This window comes from Gadus macrocephalus, chromosome 14 (assembly GCF_031168955.1).
Source record: "Gadus macrocephalus chromosome 14, ASM3116895v1".
In the NCBI taxonomy this organism is placed as follows: Eukaryota; Metazoa; Chordata; class Actinopteri; order Gadiformes; family Gadidae; genus Gadus; species Gadus macrocephalus.
In genome coordinates this window covers 19441422-19453200 of record NC_082395.1, presented here as the reverse complement: position 1 = coordinate 19453200, position 11779 = coordinate 19441422, and the positions used below count along the sequence as shown (strand labels likewise).

Here is an 11779-nt window from a genome sequence, read left to right as displayed (position 1 = left end):
GAAGAAGAGTCTGCTCTGACTCTTCCGGTAGAGGGCCTCTGTGTTGTCAGACCAGTCCAGTTTATTGTTGATGTGTACTCCAAGGAACTTATACGAATCCACCGTCTCAATTTCAACCCCCTGGATGGTAATAGGGGTTGGGGGCTTCCTCTTCCGGCGGAAGTCCACCACCAGCTCCTTGGTCTTGCCGATGTTGAGTTGGAGGTGGTTCTCCTCAGACCATCTGACGAAGTCCTCCACCACACCTCTGTACTCGTCCTCCCTGTCCTCACTGATGCAGCCCACGATGGAGGAGTCATCTGAGAATTTCTGGAGATGGCAGGTTCCAGAGTTGAAGCTGAAGTCAGAGGTGTAGATGGTAAAGAGGAAGGGTGAAAGTACTGTTCCTTGGGGTGCGCCAGTGTTGCTCATCAACACATCTGACAGGCTGCTCTGCAGCCGCACGTACTGTGGCCTGCTGGAAAGGTAGTCACCAATCCAGGCCACCATGTCAGGGTGTACCTGCATTGCTGAGAGCTTCTTCTCAAGCAGGGGAGGCTGGATGGTATTAAACGCACTGGAGAAGTCGAAGAACATGACTCTCACTGAGCTCCCCGGCTTCTCCAGGTGTGAGTAAGCCCTGTGCAGCAGGTAAATGATGGCGTCGTCCACGCTGAGTTGGGCCTGGTACGCGAACTGCAGTGGGTCCATGGAGTCACACACCTGGGGCCTGAGGTGCTGTAGAACCAGTCTTTTGAAGGTCTTCATGATGTGTGAGATCAGCACCACTGGCCTGTAGTCATTGGGAGAGCTAGGACGAGCTATCTTAGGCACCGGAACAATGCAGGAGGTCTTCCACAACTGGGGCACCTTCTTTAGCCTCAGGGAGAGGTTGAAGAGGTGTTGGAACACTCCAGCAAGCTGTCCGGCACACGCTTTAAGCACCTTGGGATTGATGTTGTCCGGACCCATTGCCTTATACCTCTGGAGCTTAGATAGCTCCTGCCTCACCTGGCCTGATGTAATGACAAGACTGGTAGCAAGGGGGAGTGGAGGGGGAAAGGGAGGGGAGGTGACTGGGTTGGGGGTAGGGGAGGTGAAGGAGGGGGGCACAGACTGACTCGCTGAGCTCACTGGGGCAGGGGTTGAGTCGAACCTATTGAAGAATAGGTTCAGCTCATTAGCACGTTCGTGCCCGCCCCCCACAGCTGGACCTGGCAGTCTGTGTCCCGTAATCTGCTTCATCCCATCCCACACCTCCTTGGCACTGTTAATTTCCAGCTTGCCCTCCAGCCTCTCCTTATAGCGGTTTTTGGCCGCCCTTAGTTTCCTTCTCAGCTCCTTCTGAACTGATTTTACCCCCTCTCTGTCTCCTGCCATGAAAGCCCTCTTCTTCCTGTTAAGTAGGATTTTAATGTTCTTATTAATCCAGGGTTTGTTGTTAGGAAAACAGCGGACCTTCCTGATGGGTACAACGCTGTCCTCACAGAACCTGATGTAATCCGTAATGCAATGGGAGAGTCCCTCAATGTCCTCTGCGTGGTCTTCCTGGAACAGATCCCAGTCTGTTCTCTGGAAGCAGTCCTGCAGGGCCTCCTCAGCCTCTCTAGACCACACCTTCACAGTCCTGGTGGTAGCCGGCTGCTTGTTTATAACAGGCTTGTACACAGGTGTAAGGTGTATCAAGTTGTGGTCAGACTGGCCGAGGGGTGGGAGGGGAGAGGAGCTGTATGCCTCCCTCACATTGGCATAAAGACAGTCCAGAATTGTATTTCCTCTGGTTTTACATTTCACATACTGTGTGAAGCTGGTCAGAGTTTTGGAGAGAGAGACATGATTGAAGTCTCCGTTGATTATCATGAGCGCTGTGGGGTGCCGAGTCTGTAATCTCGCGACGGTAGAGTGGATGACGTCACAGGCGCGCGCTGCCACTGCGGACGGTGGTACATACACAACAACAACGATGACGTGAGAGAACTCCCGAGGCAGATAGTATGGCCTCAATCCCACAGCTAACAGTTCGATATCTGGAGTACAGATGCTCTCCTTCACGGTAACATGTCCGGGGTTACACCATTTTGTGTTCACAAAGACGGCTAGACCCCCTCCTTTCTTCTTTCCGCTCAGTCGTCCCCTGTCCGCTCTCGCTAGCGTGAAGCCAGCCAACTCGATAGCACAGTCCGGTATATTCCTATGTAGCCATGTCTCCGTGAAGCACAACAAACTACACTCCCGGTACACACACTGACCGCTCGCCAAGGCTGTTAGTTCGTCCGTTTTGTTGGCCAACGATCTCACGTTCCCCATCACGATAGATGGAAGGCAAGGTTTAAATCTCCTGTGCGTCTCCCGTCTCAACCTTGCCTTCGTTCCGGCTCTCATTCCCCTCCGGTGTCTCCTAAGCTCCGCAGGTATGCCCGCGGGTGGGGCTCCAACGGCCCCGGCCGTTGGTCCCGGCCGGTACATCAGCAGCCCTTCCCTCGTATGGGTAATCATTGTTTGGTCCACGAGTATCACAAATTACACTAAAAACTACACTAACACTAACTTAAACTAATGATCAAATGTGTTTAAAAGATTAAAGGCACCTTCCAGCGAATATCAGAAAGATGTCAAGTTGAAATAATAGTAGCAATTAGAAGAAAAAATAAGTAGGAACTGCAAGAGCTACTGCAACAGGCAGCCACCCTCGACGGCGCCATGGCAACCAATACGTACCAGGTACGTACTCGCGTGCTCGCAAGTCTGTGCTTGAAGTACGGACTTGCCAAGTACGTGCTTGCAAGTCATCGAGTCCATAGTACGCGTGCTAGGAATTGAGAAACGGCCTATGAGATCGAAAAATATGAATGGGTGTCAATGGAGAGAAAATAATTATTTTCTGGTCCCAGTCTTTATATGCCCTGGATTACACATATGTTGTTTGTGGATTTAAATGATAATTTTTCACGCAAAGAAAACTAAAAATTTTCGTGAAGAAGTTTGATAATTTTAGGTTTTATGTGAGGCCGCTTTGTGAACTACAGCTCTTCGCTGCTCTCGACGCATATGATATACGTCACCACAACCGCACTTGGAACTTGGCACAGAGATGGCACATGGCCGTTTCTCAATTCCTAGCACGCGTACTACGGACTCGATGACTTGCAAGCACGTACTTGGCAAGTCCGTACTTCAAGCACAGACTTGCGAGTACGTACCTGCAATTGGAACAGCAGCGGACTCGATGACGTCACCACCTCTGCTCGTCCGTTAACTGTGCTACGGCCTAATTTAGGCATATACTACTGAACAATATAAACAAATGATATAATACAAGATCCCAGCCTCCCTAGTATGTAAATATTCTGAATGAATAAAAATTGAAAAGATATGCGTGTCCTGTCATGTGTATGAGCTATACACACACGACTTTATATATATATATTTATATATTATCTTATATTATTATTATATTATATAAATATATATATAAGTTAAGAGTAACTTAAGCTACAGTTGTGCGTCTTCTCGATATTGTCCGCCATCGTACTGCTGCGAGTGCGAAATGCATCCTGGGATTTATAGCGGTTGCAAGCATAGACATCTTATGATAGACGGAGCATCGAATGCTACCGCCTACTGGCGCTGACGAGACGCGGGGCCGCCATCTTGGAGTGGTCATCCGCTCCACTCAGTGTAATCCGTTTGGCTGGAGCAATGAACTGTCAGCGCATTTAATTAATCATACCTCACTGAATACCACTAATTTCCATGCGTTTTTTTGTCATACGTGTAGCTATGATAAAGGCCACATGGTTTGGCGTGTTTTATTATTCAATACTAATTATACCAATAGTATGGTAATGTTAAATCTTGCTTGTGAAAAGTAATCCCCCGATTCCTATTATGGATTGTCCGCCGATTTGAGCAGGAATACGCTGAACAACAGCCCGGCATCCTGTTTCTGCTGCTGTTGCTGCTCCCGGTTGACCACTCCAAGATGGCGGCCGTATTTCTCGCGTCCCAGCAGCCAATGGCCCGTCTATCTATAAGATGTCTATGGTTGCAAGTACACACGAGCCACCTCCGATGCATGCTCGGTGAAACGGCGAGATCGAGCACGCATCAAGAACACTTCCGGGTTTTACGACAGTACTCGCTTGATGCGTGCTTCGAATTGGAACAGTGCTCGGGCAACGACTGATGACGCACAAGTACGCGAATTGAGATACGGCCATAGAGATGGCTAATAACTAAAACTCTCCACATGCCCCGACTTATAGTGGTTTTCACCTCTTTCTATGCTTTTATCGCCTTGAAAAAAAGTGGTGAAGTGGAGCAGAGAGATCGCCATCTCTGTGCCGAGTTCCAACCTCATTCAGTAGTTTCAGACAACTCTTAAAGGCACCCAGTGCAACTTTCGAGGCTTAAAAATAAACATTCAATTTCTAGTCTTTTTTACACGTAGTAAGTTTCAATAACTCCATACCATTACATACCGACATTTAAGCAGCAAAGATGAGACGTCGTTGTGTGGTGAGAACTGATACAAAATCGATAACAACAACAATGCCGCCATTTTCTTTATTTTTTGTAACCTACAATAAATAAAGCAGGCTTCCAGTCAATGGAAAAATGGCTTCTCCCCACCGGCGATTGTTGTTGTTTACGATTTTCTATCAGTTCTCACCACACAACGACGTCTCATCTTTGCTCCTTGAATGTCGATATGTAATGGTATGGAGTTATTGAAACTTACTACGTGTAAAAAAGACTAGAAATTGAATGTTTATTTTTCATTGAATGTTTACATAAAGTTGCACTGGGTGCCTTTAACATTGTTGGCATCTTTCTGTAGTCCTTTGTAAGCTACACAACGCTGCCCCGTGCCAGGACACAGTTCAAACAGGGCCTTCTTGGAGCTTTCAATCCACTCTGATCCAAAGTGATTTACAGCCATCAGGATAATGTCATCCTGAGGCACAGTCTGCAATTTGACAGCAAGGAAACTTAACAGTTCATCTTCCACGATAGTTTTGCCATCAATAGTGGTGTAGATCTCAGGTTTAATCCTTTGTTTGATAAGACGCCGTGCGGCCATCTTAGACTTTTAGTATTCATAGATTAGAAAAGAAAAGGAGATCGTTAATACTTGGGAATAACATGGGAATGAATGAAACGCGCATTTGCATTTAAAAGACAGCGTTTACAGGAAGTGCGTCATTATTGCGCATCTAGGACCCCGAGTCGATCTGGCAGCAGAGTCAATCTGACACCCACACCGGCCCAGCTGCCTTTGACCTAAGTAAGAGTAAAAATAAGATTTGGGGGAACTATGAAGGGTCAACTGTGACCCTGATGTATGACCTTAGCAGTTGTAATGTGAGGATAAACGAAGTGACCACATCTAAGGGAAAAATAGACATAATGGACATAATGAAAAGCTACATTTAAGACGCATATTAAGTTACACCAATCTCAGGAGTCTTTTTATTCAACAGAATAATTTAAAAATAACAAAATGAAATGAAATGAGGCATTTATATCCCGCTCATATGATTAGCAAGCCTACGCAAGGAAGGCAGCTAACCATGTCAGAGCGGCTGGCTGTGAAATGTGCACAGAATGTGGTGTAGACTATCAAGTTGGTAAGAAACAACTGATATTACCGTGACATCATTTTATTTATAAAGACAAATGAAAATAGATTTAGAACTGGTTATATAAATGATTCTTTAACATTCTCTTAAAAGTCGGTATTATTAATGCATCTTATTACTAGAGGTAGAGAGTTCCATGCAACAAAAAAACAATTAAAACAATAGGTCAAATGTCGCTACTCCCAAGAAGCAAACACTTTCAGCTTTCTCCGGTCAAACATCTCCACACAGAACATTTCGTAGTCCTTCTTTGAATTGAAGAAGAACTGGAACGGTTCAATCCTGTTTGGGCTTTCTTCCGGGCAACTGCGGTCAACGGATTTCAGCTCTGCTAATAATGCCTGCTGCTCTGCACCTTCCATCCCAATGACCATCGGGAGAGAAACGTGGTCGGTAAAGGTCTGCAACTGGCACCATGCTGCTGCCTCAATTGTGTCCTTCAGGAAAACATCATCTGCCTTGAAGAAAGAAAAATTATTTGTGTCTGTACTTGGCAAAAAAAACAATAATTGACATCCTACTCTCGCAAAACCACACAATGGTATGCTAACGAAGGCTACTACTGATGAGTTTTCAATGATGAACAAAACTATTTAACTATAGTCATCTGACCTATTGTATCTGGCTATATATACACAACCTCCAGCCTTACACGCATATTACATACCAGGTTCCGAAGTCCCCGTTTCTTTCCTATCTGGTCTTCAGTTTTGCCTAGAAATAACAAAGATTGTTGTCTGTAATGTCGAGTAGGCTAATTCAAAGGAGAAGCCAGTCAGGGGTACTTGAGAGGCTGTGCTCAATATGGGCGCACATCGAGTACAGTCTGCCGGGTGCAGTAAGGGGCTTCTCCGGGAGGGGACACCCTGAATAATGGTACACTCAGCGATGGCGATTAGAAGTGAAATGAAATGATGAAAGTTAAAACAGAAAATAAAAAAAACTTTACAGGGCATTTGGACGAATAGATTTGAACGGTTTATTACACATATCTACCTCAAGAAACATAATAAATAAAATTCCACATTCGAAATTGAGAAAAAAAATAGAAATTCTTCCTTACAAACGAATAGAATACAGAAATATTCAAAAGTCAGCCGAAACACACTACAACTATCTTTGAGGACCAGGACCTTTGTCAGTGATCAGAAAAACATTTCTTCCTTTCTGGGAGATGGATGACAACAGTGGTGAGAGAGGGGTTGAAGTAATTCCTGTAAAAAGATGGGGAAAGCTGTTTATAATGCAATCGAACGGTATATTCAAAGCTAATGCTTCTAATAACCCCCCTGTTATGCATTGTTGCCACCTAGTGGCAAGATCGAAGAGTATAATTATTTTGATGCTTTTCTGACCTGTCAATGCACTGTGTCGGAGTGACTCCAGGATATTGGAGCTCTTAAATGCAACAGTACATCTGAACGGTTGTTCCCTTTCTGTCATGATCTGGTTGGTCTTGTCCTTGAACTTTGTCTCCAGCTGTGGATGGAAATCATAAAATAATGTAAGTTTCCTTTAATGTAATTTACTTTACATTTGAAAACCAAATTTTTTTGTTCTCGTGTTCTTGTGTCATACCGTGTAGGTGACCTTTTGCAGTTCAGGTAGCGTTCCACCACCAAAAGCCTCACAGGCTGCCTGAAGTCTTTTCTCTGACTGCTCATCTTGTTCACACTCCATCTGTGGGTCTATGGGAGATTAATTCATGAATTCAACAATGTAATAAGTAGGTCTCCTTGTAACATAACAAAACATTTGCTAATGTGTCACGTCTAAGCCTACATACTTGGTTTGGTTTGGTGATCTTCCTGAAGAGGCTGCAGATGCTTGCTGGGAAAGACCTACAATTAGGAAAAAACACAATTTAATTTTAAATTATAACATGTATTCATCCTGGTTTAAAAAATATGAATATTGAGGAAAGGTAAGGGATAAGACAGACAAGATTCGGCCCCAGAGGGATGCTTTCAATAACTGCAATACACCCAGTGTTTCCCACAGAAATTTTGGAGACTATGGGGGGGGGGGGGGGGGTGGTATGGAGCGATTGTTGACCGGGGGGGGGGTTGTATGTCTTCAAACTTCGTCTGAGCAAAAAATTATTATTATTTTAATAATAATAATAATAATTCATGTGCACGCAGAGACTATGGCGGCCGAAATTAGACTATGGCGGGGCGCCATAGTCTCGTCAATGTGTGGGAAACACTGAATACACCCAATAACTTCTTCTGGAATAACTTTGATCTATACCTACATCTATGCATACCCTGAAAATGCCTTGTTGAATACAAAATTAAGTTAGGAGTGTAAACCAGCCAACCTGTTGAAATTGCTTCATCAGCAGACCCCTGATGGCAGTGAGGTTCCGGCCACTGAGTCCGGCATCCTTCATAGAGCTATATCTGGTAGCCAGAACCAAGGCCTGAACGGAACAGCCGGTTGTTAGGTCTTAGTTGTCATGAATTATGCCCACCTACTAATGTGTTGTATTCAATAATATTGCTGCCATTTTGGGTAACATCAGGCCTTACTTGGGATAACAGAGGCATCATTTTTGAAGTCGAGTTGGTTATAAAGACGTAGGGTGTCTGAAGATGGTGGACGACGTATGTAGGCTTCAGGTGATTCGGCCGCGAAGACCTGTCGCCCCAGGCGATTCGTATCCAGACTGCCTCATCTGTATGCTTCTTAATTTTGATGGACACCTTAAAAACACAAAATCAGCAGAATTGCACTTAATTATGTTCAGCCTATAAATGGGATCCACCATGTTGCTAATCTTGCAAGGGTTTGTTCTTACATGTCTAATGAGCTCAGCAAGGTGAGCTTTAAATTGCTCCTTAAAGTTGGACAGCTCTACCGAGAGAGCGTCATCTGAAACACAAATAGTAATATAGCTAGCTTTCATGACACAATACATATCACCGGTTTGGTCTGTGTACAGGTTTCCCCCCCCCAGTAATATAATAATTTAACAAAATATGTGGTAACTCAGAGGTCATGGTAATGGTTTGTCCTACCTGCTGCCTCTAGAAGCTGGTAAGCATGCCATTGCCTTTGGTTTGGGTGGTCAATGACATCTTAAAACAAAATAGATGTTCTTATATTTCATCCCTGATGATAACAAATTCATACGTAGTTTGAGTTTTATGGTGAAGCTACTTACAAACCATCTCGAGCTCTGTGATGTGTTTTACTCCCAATCCACTTTCCTGTTGAGAACCGACATATTGCATACAATGTTAGGACAGAAAGAACATCCATTCAAGTGGTCATCATATACATTGCCTAACATCACTACGTTACACACTGCTGTACTGTGGACAAGACTTATCGTACTTCATTAGGACAGAATCTGCCGAACTGTGTGCATAAGACAGTGAACTAGCGTTATGGTTACACTGACCAAACCCAAAACACATTCAAGCTTAGGCGAACACCATATAGCGACAGGCAAATGTTCAGATCTTAAAATCCGTAATGCCTTATACCATCTAAAATGATTTCAACACAAGAAAGACGCATACTTCACATAGGTCCAGCAGTCTTTCCGTCAACACATATTTGGGCTTAGTGAAGTCCAACGATTCTTGTTGTTCGACGCTCAGACGAGCCCACAGTCTCAGTGTCGTCTTCAGCGTTTGTGTCGACATGGTTCGTATGAGCCGTTTTAACAAATGTCTCCTGAGGTCGTCCATCTTTTATTAAGAGAACACAAAAGAATAAGACGAATAATGTATATCAGAACCAGCGCTGGTGATACAGATAAAAGAAGACGGTAAAATATTCCAAGCAAGCGCCACAGGCCGAGCATACGAATGGACCAATCACATTTCAATCAGGGAAAGTACGCGGGGAACTGTTGCGCCCCCTATCGTACCGGAGTAGTCTCTTCTTGTATTATTTTCTAAAATTCAGAAAATAATGATAATTATTTCTCAAATACATCACCATAAATTGTTACAGCAATGATAAGTATCTCTACATTATGTTTTGTTTTTTTACCGCTTCGTTGTATTTTAGTGTCGCTGAAGGAACCCCAAGGAAACATAAGGTGAACTGCTTAACTTGTTTGCATTTGCATTTATACACTTTAATATCCGTGTATAAATGCTGGTAGCATTTGCTGGTAGCATTTATACACAGTACTGGGCCTGGGCCAGTACCGTGTATAAAGTACTGGTACTGGGCCACTTCACAATTTATAATTTATTTAATTTACATTTTTTTATACCGTAAAAAAATAATAATATATATATCATATAAAGACCTATTTATATATATATTTTTCGATTAATTATTATTTTTTATAGAAATGTAACAATTGCATTATAACATTAGATTTATTTATACGATATTATTTGATAATTATCAAATTTATTTATTTATTTTATTATTGGTCCTACCAAAGCTACTTCTGGAAATCCATACTCCTGTCCATGCGATGGCGGTATTGAGCCAATACGCTGGTTCCTTATCCGTCATTAAACTACAAAACAAGTGTTGGTCAGTTAGGTAAAATGTTACAAAAACGTGTAATCGATGTATCAATAATATCGCAAGGCTGCATTAATGTCACTCGCAATTATCTGTTGAACTGTACAGCGACTGCCTAGTCTATCCACATCTGCTACGTCCCAGTTGGGATATTTGTTCTTGCATGTCCTTGTCGCTATATAGAAAGCTGAGCTTGCTTATTTAGAACCGATTAAGGGATTCTGAGCTCGATTAAGAGATCGTTTCGTTTGGATTTGCAGAATTATTGCACTGGTTTATTTCATGTGACTTAAGCCGTCAGTCATCTGGTAAGTAGCCAGCTTGGTCATCTGGTAATACGAGAATGTCAACAAACGTCAACAAACATGAGCATAGCAACTTGTGATGTTGACCTCTAATATAACTCTAATGCTAATTAGTTTGGCATATTCAGTGACAAAGATACGCAAAGGAAGTCCCGTTTGCTTATTTTAAATTCGTCAATACATATGCCAAACTAATTTGCAAGTAAGTCAAAAGAGTACGATCACTGTGGACGGAAATGGACAAAAGCATTATGTAGCCTACAGTCCATCGTAAAGAACGAACTGACCGTGGTTAGAGGGTGCAGTATGAGGGGACGGGTGGTAAACAACAATCAACAACAATAACAACCCTCTTGTTTCGGGCGGCGTGCAGGTGAACGTTATCCACTGAAGAGTAAATGACAGCTCAGGAAGGAGAGGGTTGGGGAGGCTGTAGTATCCTTTAAATAGACCAGTGATTATTGATTATATAGGGTATGATGGAATGATGGAACTGACTTTGTTGTTTGAAGTGTGCTTTGACATCATGTGGATTTCTCCTGGATTCACTCTCGGATTGCTGATAAATTCAGGGTTCCTCTTGTTTTGACATTTTCAGTGTTACCGCAGTGTAAGCCCTTAACTCAGCATGCACCCTGATCTCTCACCTCATCTGCATACGGATGAATGCAATGCAATGATAAATCTTCTAAAACAGTGCCATACGGAGGTAAGACAGCGATTCATAACCTTCTCTCCTGTCTCTCCCACTGCCTTTTTCTTCACACATACCAAATGTCAATTATTTAGTCGCTCACAATTGTCCTTCAGCTTGGTTCTGTGTTAAATAGAGTTCATGCTATTAATGCAATGTTTCTTGTCGCTCCCCCCCAGCACAATGTAACGAGGTTCTTTGGCACGTGCAATGATATGGACCGGGCAATGCGGCACTGTCTTAAGGCAGAGGTGAGTGACTCCCAACTAATTTTATTTATTTATTAAATAAGAGAAAAAACGTTGCCTAAACTGACACCTGGTGCCTTCCATGTCCGCTTGGCATTCAACAGAGGCTAGCTAAGAGGGAGAAAAGCAGACAGCACGCCGAAGAGATGAGGAAAAGGGTGAAAGAAGGGCCGAGGCCTGAGACGGATTAAGACCGGCGCATCTGGATGTTGATTGAACCACAGCAGCGTTTCGAATCTGTCATAACCACTTCAACTGGATGTGGGATGGATGGGGTTGGGACTAATTTAAGACTTGTAAATGTTACCCATTTGCCAATAAATCACTGTTCAATAAGACACCTGCTGACGGATCTGTATTTGTTTGTAGTGTGATGATGAAAATAAAAATCGTTGATTAAAAAAAATATTG

The 11779-nt window shown here is 43.3% G+C and overlaps 2 protein-coding genes across 3 annotated transcripts; one reads left to right on the top strand and one right to left on the bottom strand.

Annotated features, from left to right (window-relative positions):
- Positions 1-5485: 5485 nt before the first annotated feature.
- cenpn (centromere protein N) lies at positions 5486-9492 on the bottom strand. The gene is made up of 12 exons (XM_060071481.1): positions 9152-9492; positions 8791-8836; positions 8645-8704; positions 8425-8498; positions 8156-8329; positions 7945-8046; positions 7408-7462; positions 7200-7309; positions 6977-7100; positions 6755-6835; positions 6289-6335; positions 5486-6079 (listed from the first exon to the last, which is right to left on the bottom strand). The coding sequence occupies exons 1-12, from the start codon at positions 9320-9322 to the stop codon at positions 5798-5800; spliced, it is 1326 nt and encodes a 441-aa protein (XP_059927464.1). The 5' UTR covers positions 9323-9492; the 3' UTR covers positions 5486-5797.
- A 602-nt stretch (positions 9493-10094) lies between these two features.
- On the top strand, positions 10095-11706 carry cmc2 (C-x(9)-C motif containing 2). 2 transcript variants are annotated; one of them, XM_060070864.1, is made up of 4 exons: positions 10095-10429; positions 11025-11135; positions 11300-11371; positions 11473-11706. In XM_060070864.1, exons 2-4 carry the CDS (start codon positions 11055-11057, stop codon positions 11557-11559), a joined length of 240 nt encoding a protein of 79 aa, XP_059926847.1. In that variant the 5' UTR covers positions 10095-10429; positions 11025-11054; the 3' UTR covers positions 11560-11706. The 2 variants fall into 2 exon arrangements, with proteins under 2 accessions (XP_059926847.1, XP_059926848.1); XM_060070865.1 differs by having other exon boundaries at positions 10116-10139.
- The last annotated feature ends 73 nt before the right edge of the window (positions 11707-11779 follow it).

Bases quoted from the DNA above. Each gene is read 5' to 3' on its own strand.
- cmc2 (XM_060070864.1), top strand. From the start codon at position 11,055: ATGCACCCTGATCTCTCACCTCATCTGCATACGGATGAATGCAATGCA. The intron at 11,136-11,299 runs GTAAGACAGCGA...GCTCCCCCCCAG, and splicing joins TAAAACAGTGCCATACGGAG to CACAATGTAACGAGGTTCTT. The intron at 11,372-11,472 runs GTGAGTGACTCC...GGCATTCAACAG, and splicing joins GGCACTGTCTTAAGGCAGAG to AGGCTAGCTAAGAGGGAGAA.
- cenpn (XM_060071481.1), bottom strand. From the start codon at position 9,322: ATGGACGACCTCAGGAGACATTTGTTAAAACGGCTCATACGAACCATG. The intron at 8,047-8,155 runs GTAAGGCCTGAT...TGTTCCGTTCAG, and splicing joins TGATGCCTCTGTTATCCCAA to GCCTTGGTTCTGGCTACCAG. The intron at 7,101-7,199 runs GTATGACACAAG...TTCCATCCACAG, and splicing joins TGCAAAAGGTCACCTACACG to CTGGAGACAAAGTTCAAGGA.